This window comes from Chamaea fasciata, unplaced genomic scaffold (genome assembly GCF_029207755.1).
Source record: "Chamaea fasciata isolate MVZ Bird 193981 ecotype frontalis unplaced genomic scaffold, bChaFas1.0.hap1 SCAF_10, whole genome shotgun sequence".
Taxonomy (NCBI): Eukaryota; Metazoa; Chordata; class Aves; order Passeriformes; family Sylviidae; genus Chamaea; species Chamaea fasciata.
In genome coordinates, this window is record NW_027094095.1 from 16,587,634 (window position 1) to 16,598,189 (window position 10,556).

Below are 10,556 nucleotides of genomic sequence, written 5' to 3' on the forward strand. Positions count from 1 at the left end.
AAAACAGCATGTCTTCTGTGAGCTGCTGGAGAATAGCCTTCTTTCTTTTCTGCAGAGACTTTTCAGCTGAGTAGTTTTAGCTTTTTCATTTATTCTTCTACTAATTTATTAGTAGAGAGCTTGAAATGTTAGTTGACCAAAACAATATATCTTTGGTAAAATGCAGGGAGAAATATTATGGTGAAGTAGAGCAGGAGATAAGTCATAATGGTTTCTTTGTCTTTAAGTGAGGAGTTCAGTATTGTTTCATTGTTTTCGTGTGATAAATAGCATGTTGCTTTGTTGATATTTATTTAGCACAAAGATTTTAGCAAAAAACTTCAAATAATTTACTTTTCATTATCAATTGTGCATCTAAAGTAATGAGTAGAAAATGCACTGAACAAAATGTTTTGTCTAACAGCTGTTCAGTGGTGTGTTTTACCACCTTTTTCTCTGAGCCTTCAACAGCAGCCTAATTTTAGTATTGAGCGCTTTGGTCTTATGGGTAAAACACTTTTAATTACCACTTTGTCAACTTGACTTTTCAAATTGTCTCTATTGGAAATTCTGAACGCTCTGAAATTTCTGAACAGAATTGTGCTATTCAAATTGCAGGATTGTATTTTGACATTAGAGCTTCATTATGTGGAGATCTGTGGGAGCTTGGTAGTAGGTATTAAATGCAGAGTAGCCTACTGGGCTCAAGTTGCCTCCTTTCTGTTCTTTTTCAAATAACATGGTTTGGCTTAAAGCACTAGGTGGAAAACTAATAACGGTTAACTTGGATCCTTCTAATATACTAAACAATCGCGTCAATGCAGTGAATATATTTTAAACCATCTTTATTGCAGAAAACATTTTACAACGCTTTGAGAATTTCATTTTTTGAAGAGAGAACTGGATTATAGTTTTCTTTTGAATGATAGGTATGCCTGTGAAGCTTAGAACGTGTGTGCATTGCAATACGACGTTTACAAGTGCTGTTAGCCTGTCCAACCACTTACGCGCTTATGCACGAAAGAAGAGTGCTGGACTTTTGACTGGGACAGGTATGTTTTGTTACAGATGTAAAAGCAAGTCTGTCTATGATACATTTTCTTCATCAGACTGGACAAAAGCATATGTCAATTCAGAATAATTTTGAAGCTTCTGCTGGTAAACAATTTATTTGCCATAAAACTTCAGCAACTTGTAAGAAAACGTATGTTGCTGTTGTCCACTCTCATGTCTGATTTTCATTATTAGTCTTTGATTTTGGATCCAACACTTCAGGTATGTAAGCAAAACTGAGAGATGGTTGCCTAAATTCATTCTCTTGTGATATCACGACTTCCAAATGAGATAGTTGGCCTTCTAATTAAGTGTTCTGAAGTACCTCAGAAATGAGAGCGGTGGGGAAGAAAAAAAGGCAGCGATACAACAAGTAGTTTTTACTGTCTAGTACATATAATTACAAAGAATACTCCAGTAAAATAGGAAAAGCAAGTAATTTTACACTTTGTATATTTCTAACAACATATGATATGTAGTTGGTTTCGTATCTTGTTTGGCTCACAACCCAAAACCTACCTGCTCTGACATTGAGTGAGAGTAGTACAGCATTTGACACTGCTGTTAATGTTTTTTATTAAAACACACTTCATTTTGAAATTCTTCTAATATGCCATATTTTAACTTGTTTTCAGAGGCCTGCAGCTTGCTTGGCTGTAGGCAGTTTCTAAGTTTACTTGGATTATTGCTGAGATTAGTGGGACTTCACATGATCAACAACAAATTGAGGAGCAGAGATGCAATATAATGAGGAAAATTTGGAGATGTGAAGCCTGAAATATTCTGTAATTAAGAAGGGCAACCATCAGTTTTCTGTGTCAGCCAACACAGACTTTTACATAATGCTCTTGGAAAATGCATAATCCTTTTTTTTATCTGCAAATGTAATTAATTGTGCTAAGAAGGACAAACTGAGTAGCAGGCTTTCTCTGTAGAAGGCTAAAAGAAATATTTTTATAATATGGGCCTGTGTCTGCCAGGTCTTATGTTGCTAAAATTAATGCTAAAACAAAGCAGATTTGGATGGAAGTCAGCAGATGCAGTAATACCTAACATGTAGAAGGATATGCCTTTAGTCAGTGATTCTGAAAATCTTCATATTTATTCAGTAGAAGGGTGATGGTAGTGAGCTTCATTTACCACTGCTGAGATTTGATATTAGCCCTGTGGTACGTTCCTTTTATATACCTACTGAGGAAGTATCTTTCAATAGCTATGTATTTAAACTGCACTTTATTAGCAGTAATCTAATGAAGGAGACACTGGTAAACAGGAGAGTACACAGAGATTGAATCCTGGACAAGGACTTTGTACCTAGCTTCCCTTTTGCTAAGTGGGAAAAGTGAAGGAAGCTTGTTAAGGTACTTTCAGGAATTTTTGTTTGCTTTCTCTAAGAAATGTATTTTGCTAGTGAAGTAGTTGCATAGTCATCAGAATAGTTACCACTTTTCTTAAAAGAATGGAAAGAAAACTCATGAGTCTTGTATCATTGGGCCTAGAAGTTGGTTTTGAATTAGGTTGGAAACAAAATGGGCTTAGAAACAAAGTTTAAATTGTTAATCGTTTAAAGAAAGAATTAAAACTTCTAAAAAAGTTAGAAACAAAGTTTGGGGAAAAAAAAACTTTTGCTCTCAGAAGCTGGAACTAAGCCAGACAAATAACTTATACTATGGATAAAGGCCTGTTGCTGAAACCATTGACTTAAGGAGTCAGTGTTGGGTTCTAGCTGTAACATGATGCAGCCAATGTATATTTGTAGTAACTTAGTCATTATTCTGCTGCAACTCTGTGAAGGTTGTGAATTTTGCTCATTGGCTTCTCATTCAAGCAAGCTTAATGCAAGGCTTGTAGACCAAAAATACTCTTTTAAACAGTATCGATATTCCACTTTATAATATAAAGTTTTGTGAAGAGAATTATTTTAATGCAGGATTTCACTAGTACACACTAGTTTTAAAGTACACACAAGTACTTATTATGAGTGTTGCTTTTGGGTAGATCTTGGGTTTTCTTGCTAAAAGGTGGTTGTAGTTGAGAGCAATTTCAAGATACCGTCAATTGGGCCTCGACTACAGCTGAAGCTTCAGTGGTTTTCAGCCATTGTATGGAGACAATGAGGACATGTTTATACGTGTTCCTTCTTATTAAGCCTTTCTTATATCTTCTAAAGCAAACATAACTGCCAAAAATAAATCACATCAATTAAATAATTATCTCAGTTTCTTGCTGTAATAAAATAATTGTGTCTAAGCATGAACGCTGAAGTTCTTTTATCTGGCAATGTTTATGGAACCTCTCTAGGTACTACTGTTTATTAGGAGAAATACATGAGAAATAGGTGATCTCTGCATGCCACCAGAGTGAGACTTTTCCAAGCATTACATTAGCTTATGTACTAGTCTCAGATTTTCCATTTGTCTACACATGTTTTTGATATTAACTGTTACCATATTGCTCTTCTAGCAGACACCCTGCTTCTTCAGTCAGTAATGTCATCATATTTAGTTAAATCTTAGTCTGTTTTTCTTTTCAAATGTAACTTGACAGTTTTAGCAGTATAGTAGACAGAGTTAAGCATAATGGTAGCTCTGGAGAATGGACTCAAGAAAAACACCCTAGAAGCGAAAGTTCCTAGGCTGTTGTCTGTTTGAGGTTAGTCTTTATTGAACTTTATTTGTGCCTACACCAATGCATTGTAGATCCGCTGTACAGCAAATACCTATATCTTCAGACGGCTGGCTGGAACTTCTTTTGTTGTTATTCAGTCCAGTTTTTAACAATGTAATGATCTAATTGCTCATCTTGAGTAGATGTTAATTTCCTTTTATACCTGTTTTGATGTATAGCAACGCATTGGTGTTTCTTAGAGTAGGTGGTCAATTTGCTTCTTTTTTCTGAGTATCTGTAGAGCATTGGACAAACCTACACAAAATCTTCAATCTGCATCTCACTCTTCTTTGTTATAGTTATATATTCAGCTTCCTTTCTTTTTTTCTCTTGCTCCCTTCTGCCCTGGCTCTCCCCAGGTTTGCTCTTGATTCGTTCTTGCACCCTGGCTTTCTACATTTTCTCTTTCTTGACTCTTTTCGCATACTCAGTCTCTTCTTACTGGCTTTCATCTTCTAGGAATCACCACTTTCTTCTTTGGTCTCTGCTTCTGTAGGTGGAGACTGCTTTGTCAGAAGTTTGGGAGGGAACTGTAAAGTACAGAGCAAGGAGTCTGGCCTTCAAGCCATCAGTGTGACTGAGGTAGCAGTTCATGAGGGCTACTGCATGTTCAAATAATTTCAAATGTTGTTTTGTCAAACTTGTAGCTTTGGAATGTTTGCAGTGAAAGCACATCAGGTATGCAGAAATCTGAGATCCATTTGTGTGTTATTCTGTGCTGTTACAGTCATAATGAATCAACTGGCATGATGAGCTGATTTTCAGTATCCTATAAAATCCTATAGGGAGCAAATGATAGGAGGGGTTTTTTTAATGTACTTCACTGTGCAGTAGTGATGAGGATAGATAGTATGGGATTGAATTTGAAAAATTAGTAACTAAATATACAAGAAAGGTAGTTTATTATTTTTTAGTTTTTAATTGGCAGTGTTTTCAAATGGCTAATGAGTTCCATTTCTCTGTCCAATTATTCAACTTGTTTTAGCTTACATACACTTTGACAAAAGTAATGAAGTGTGAATAAAGGACCCAGCTTGAGTTTTCATAAAATTCAAAGCATTTCATGTTGGAGGACATCAAGAAGTAGAGCATTTTAATTTGGAACTGCAGACCCAATGTCATGGCATGAAAGAGCTTCTAGCTGTGACCTGTCTAATTCACTTAGGCATGCTCATTGAAACCTCCCATGTCCATCTTCTTATAGTCTTTCTTGATAAGTCGTCATGGAGGTTTTTGTATGCTCTGTTTTTACCTAGCATATATTTTTTGAAGTAGTGTGCTCTGAAATTGAACATAAGTATCTCAAGGCGATTCCTCCAAAGTTTGATAGTCTTTTGTTTTAAATGGGATTTTTCTCCATCATGTATCAGCAGTTTGAGGAAGTGATGTGACTGGATGTTTACAAGAAGTTTTTCAGTTATCAACTAGGAAACACCGGGTGGCCAAACTTGAAAGAAAGAGAGTTCTTCCAAAAAGAAGTAAGCCTTTATGGAGAATGAGGAATGATAGTTTGGAAGCTGTTATAGCTGCAAAGTAGGTGTTCATGATAGGTAATTCCTGCCTCTAGCAATTTGCTGCAGTTTCCATCCATCTTACTGGAGCTAAATTATCCTCGGTCTCTTCCCAGACGTGATAAAAATACACTTTCTGAGGAGGTCATGTTTTGTTACAGTAAAGGCATAGAAAAAGCAGGAACTGAGTTTTGGTCAGAACACGGCTACTCTATGGGGAGGCAATGGCTGAGGCAATTGTGTGATTTACTTGATGTTTGTAATCACTTGTAAGCATCCTATCAACAGAGTACTCAAGCATGTGCATATGGCTTTATTTAAACTTGTTGCTGTCTGGATATACAAAATGAAATGAATGTGATGGTTACTGGTACACATGTCTCGTAACTGCTGTTTGAATTGTAGTTTTCAGTGAGCTTTACTCAGATATTCCTCCTCCTTCACTCATTTTCCATCTTCCCTGGAGTAACTTCAAAACATACGGGTGCTGCTTTGAGATCCCCAAAATGTGAAAGAATATGTTCACTATCTCAGAAGACAAAGGGAACAAAAAATGACCCTTGCAGAACACGGGTCTAGTGTTCTTAGAGTTTTCTGTCTTTTATAACAGCTTCTTGCTTGGGCAAATCTACTTGCAAATTTAGCTAAGTTGCTCTGAGAATTCGTAGTGTAATCTGAATCCTTTTTCATGGTCTTTTACTGTGATATTCTCTTCTCTTTGTTTTATAATTCCCTTATATAGAGCCTCCATCATAAATGGCTCAGAGAATATGCCCTTTCTTTTGTTTTCCTTGTTTTCTCACTCTTCGTGGAAAAAGTACCTTTCAAGAAGTTCCTCCTGGTTCATTATGGCAATTTCTGTCACTGTTGCTGTTGTTAGTTGCACAGTAGTTCAGAGGGAGTTTTTTCTTAGAAGATTATACACACTCAAACCCGTTAGGTGTCAGGAGTCTGTTGCAGAAGACCAATCCAGGTCTTACAGAAAAGGGAAAGCTCTCTGAAATGCTCCAGATGTATGTGAGTAGAATCAAATTTCTTGATGGGAATGAATATCTTTGCCAACATCAAGGAAATCAACACGTTCTTGTTCCAAATGCAGTTTGGCCTCTCTAGGAGGGCTCTGTTGTCACTACTGCTTCTTTTTTTTCCACTCCTATAAACTGACATCAACTAACTGTCATCGGATGGACATGTTTGCATTTGGATAATACCAATTTCTGTTTCCCTTCTTCCCACAATGTTCCACGAAATTGGCAAAGCTTTTGCTGTAATAACTGCGGCAGATAAGTTGCCCCTCATAAACACAGTTCTCTTCAAAGCATGGGTGTCTGGGTTCCGGTATTTTATCTACTTACGTTGCTGATGGTGAAGTTGCAGTATGTATAATATTTATATATATGGTAGTTCCTACCTGATATGATAGTTAGTTTTTCTCTTCCTAATTAAATGAAGAATATGTTTCTAGTGAGAGAATAAAGTATTAAGAACCCGTTGATGCTTTTCCAGAAGCATCTTGGCCATTTCTCTCTCTCTCACCCCTGCCACCTTGGGTTACTGCCCTTTTATCCAGACTGGTGTTATTGTTGCTGTCAGAAGAAAAATGCTGTTAAGTCTCATTTTTCTAATGTTGATCTGAAGAAGTCTCTCTAGGTTGGTGTCTGTTTTCCACTTATTTTATTGGTTCTCTGATACCTTAAAACCTCAGAAATTCATTCTCAGTCTTAGATGAGTAGGAATCTTTAAGTCTGGGGATAGAACTGGGAAGCGTCTGGTATGTCTACCAAGTTCAAAGTTGAGCTACAGGATGAAAGCTTGAGAGGTGCTCATTTGGAGAGCATGAGAAAAATTAAGGATACAATCAAGACTGTGTGTTCTTTAAATCAGCATGTTTTAAATCACCAGACAATGTCTTACGCTTCAGAATGCTAAGAGGTTAATTCTTCTGTTTTATATTTGTAGGAGTCAAAACTTTTGCCAAGTGTAACCATTTTTTTTCCCATTTTACTGTTAAGATGCTTCAGTAGCATAGCATTATGCATTCTTGGTATCAAGAATACCACCTGGTACTGTCTTTCTGGTTTCTGTGGAGTTTTTGTTGAAGTGGTGTAACTGGTTGTTTGCAAAACATTTTTGTGTTGGAGTTCTATTGTTGATGTCTTGTGTTTTGGAATAGAGTGTAGCTATATACATTTCTCAGATCTAGCAGTCACAAACTTCTTGAGCTTTCTCAGCTGTTTGCATCATAACAATATTAATTCAGTTTAATCCACTCATCCCCCACTTTGGCTGCTTGTTAGTATCTCCAGGTTTTGTTTCAGATTCCCATTACATTTGTTTTTGGGAGATACAGACCTCAAAGCTATCTGAACTCATTTGCTATGTGTTTCCTGTTTACACACGTTACTTTCATACACAGTTTCAAAGGCTTAGACTGAATTTTAAAAGTGGCCTTGCCATCCCTGTTGATTGTCCTAATACCAGCTCCCACTGCCAAGGACTAATGCATCATTTTTGTAAGCTTCATTAGAATTCAAGCAGGAGTGAAGGGGAAGCTTCGTTTGAAATTCTTAGAACAAAAGGAGAAATTTTTGCTTTGTGTTGCAAACAAATGGCAAACTAGTTATTCGAACTAGAAATTCCTGATTGTACTAGCTGAAAGCTACAACTTCATAAAATTGAAACTTGGTTCAACGTGAGTGGTCTTACGATGGTACCTGAACTACAAAACAAGTTCTGAGATTTTGACAGTGTATTATGCATGAAAGGGTGGTGCTTTGCTCCTGTATAATTCTGCCATAGGTTTATAGGTGCTTGCTGATACTAAGCCAACAGTTTAATACTGAATGTCAATTATGTAGTCTTTCAAAGAGCAAGCACAATGCTAGGCTAAAAAAACCAGCTTCATGTGTTTTGCCAGTATATCTCTTAGAATAAGCTGTAATTGTTTTGGGTTTATGTTGTAGTTAAATACAGAAAAACAAGCAGTTAGATGTCTTCATTATTGCTATAGGGAATACTTACTGAATATCTCTGTTTCACTAACACTCACTGAAGTATTACTTTCACATATGAGAATTTCTCTTCTTAGCTTTAGACTGTAAGCAAAAGAAGTCAAGGTCAAGATCTGGAAGCAAGAAGAAAATGCTGCCGTTACCTCATAGTGCCGATGAAGTTTACATACTCAGATGCAGGTACACAGTGTTACTTTCATTGGAAGAATACATTCTTAAGAGCTTACTAATGTTAGTCATAAAAAGATCATGATTGTGTCCATAAATGTCTGTGATTAAATTGAATAATAAGGGGAGAAAGGAATTGCCTGTTTCCATTAATTTGAACAAGAGGCTTTGATTCAGTCACACTTGGGTGTTAGATTGGCGATTGTTTCTCTCACTAAAATCTTATTGGTCATGTCTGGGTAATATTCTGTCCTTCAAAAGAAATCTTATGTAAGAACAAGAGATTGTTACTACTGGATTGAAAGTGTGACAATGTGAGTTGTATAAGCTGCAGGGTTTTGTGCTCACAGTTACTACTAACCAACTCAATTACTAAGTGTAAAACATGTAGAAACAAACTTCAAGAAAATGAAGACTTTCCTCTTACTGTCTTTATTTTATAGTTTTTCAGTAGAGATAGTTGTATCTTGATGGATTAATTTTAATATTTGCATAGGTTTTGTGGTCTGGTCTTTCGAGGACCTTTGTCTGTTCAAGAAGACTGGATAAAGCACTTGCAGCGACACATTGTCAACGCAAATCTTCCACGGACTGGAGCTGGCATGGTTGAGGTCACATCACTACTTAAAAAGCCTGCTTCAATTACTGAAACTTCATTTTCTTTACTGATGGCAGAAGCAGCATCATAGAACACAGAAACATTTTAAATTTTAATTGGATGTAAATTTGAAATACTTCATCATTTTTTAAAATAAATTGCTACACTAAATTATGTTTATAAATGCTAAAGACATAAAATAGAGGAAGTGGATTACAGTAACATCAAAACAAATTGAATACTTAACAGTTACAGTAAGTAGTCTTTATATTTTATATAGGGTGGAAGATGTGTTTTTAAGGTTTATTATGTTTTTGTCAGTTACTGTGTTCACTATCAATACAAGACCATTATATGTATGGCAGCCATTTTTAAATTGTTGCACATGGGTACTTAAAAGACAGATTTTAATAAACAAAGAAATCACGTTCTCTTCAGTGTTACCCAAATTAAGGTTCTGTTTATTCCAAAAAGAATTACATAGTAAAATAAGATACTATTATATTTTGTTTGTATGTATGTAGTGTTTTGTATAATACCAAGAACTGCTAATACAATTTACTCAACTTAGGGCATTAAATACCATGTACTTCATAGTTCAAGAGACTGTTTCGTTCAAATAGGGCAATTAGTACTATTCTATCTAGGTGTGTAAGTGTTTTTTTTTAAATCACATGAGGCTTTTTGTACTAAAAAGTGGAGGGAAACTTGTTTAAACAAATTTCTAAGAGAAATATGTACATAATACTGGAAATTTGTGGTAAGGAAATATTCTTTACTTCAGTTGCATTTCTCACTGACAATAAAGTGGTGCATCCATGCTACCTCCTATTTGTCAACAAAGATGGTATTTACCCTTATGTTTTTGTATCATAGTAGATTCAATCCAACTTTATTACAAAGCATCTTTTTGTTAACAAGTTTGTTACTTTTACGACAATTTACTTAAAGTCTGACTTGCTTACAGAAGTTTGCCTCTACTATTTTATTTAACACTGTAGAAATGTACTAATAAGCATTGCTCACTACACGGTTAGAGTAGGCTTTTCATTTATAATTCTGTTTAAAAGATTGATCATTTTAGAAAATTCAAACACAGATTGAAATGTTTCTACATATGAAGAGAATGTTTACAACTTAAATTTTAGAGCTTGTTTTGGATGTGATTATATGTATGAAAACTGTAACACTATGCTCATGCTAAGGACCTACTTACAGAATTATTGAAATAAATGTGCTGTGAGGATGGAAATATGGTGCAGGTGTCTTGGTCATGATGAATTGTGTTTGTTCATTTAAACTGTCTTCAGAACATGATTTTTGTTTAAATCAAATTAGATTCCTCTACAAATCAATTTTGTATGCAAGTAACATTTCATTTTACTCATATAGGGTAACAGATACTGTAGTTAAGCCAAGGATATGCATTGATATTTTCTTTATATGTAAATAAAGTTAAAAGCAGTTAAAGCAAGAGGAGTATTTTGGTAGAGTATATACATACCTCACTGCCAGTGAAATTGCTTTCCTATGGTATATCTCCTTACCAGAAAAATCTCTAAATAAAAA

General features: G+C 35.5%; 1 protein-coding gene across 5 annotated transcripts in view; it reads left to right on the forward strand.

Annotated features, from left to right (window-relative positions):
- The window catches only part of ZNF644 (zinc finger protein 644), a 71,969-nt gene extending 61,627 nt beyond the window's left edge, over positions 1 to 10,342 (forward strand). For 4 of the 5 annotated variants that reach the window (XM_066192499.1, XM_066192496.1, XM_066192500.1 and 1 more), the window contains exons 6-7: positions 8,299 to 8,401; positions 8,886 to 10,342. In XM_066192499.1, coding sequence (XP_066048596.1) covers positions 8,299 to 8,401; positions 8,886 to 9,078 — 296 coding nt within the window. In that variant the 3' untranslated portion in view covers positions 9,079 to 10,342. Of the gene's footprint in view, positions 1 to 908; positions 1,032 to 8,298; positions 8,402 to 8,885 lie in introns of all 5 variants that reach the window. The other variant, XM_066192501.1, reaches the window with a different exon arrangement.
- The last annotated feature ends 214 nt before the right edge of the window (positions 10,343 to 10,556 follow it).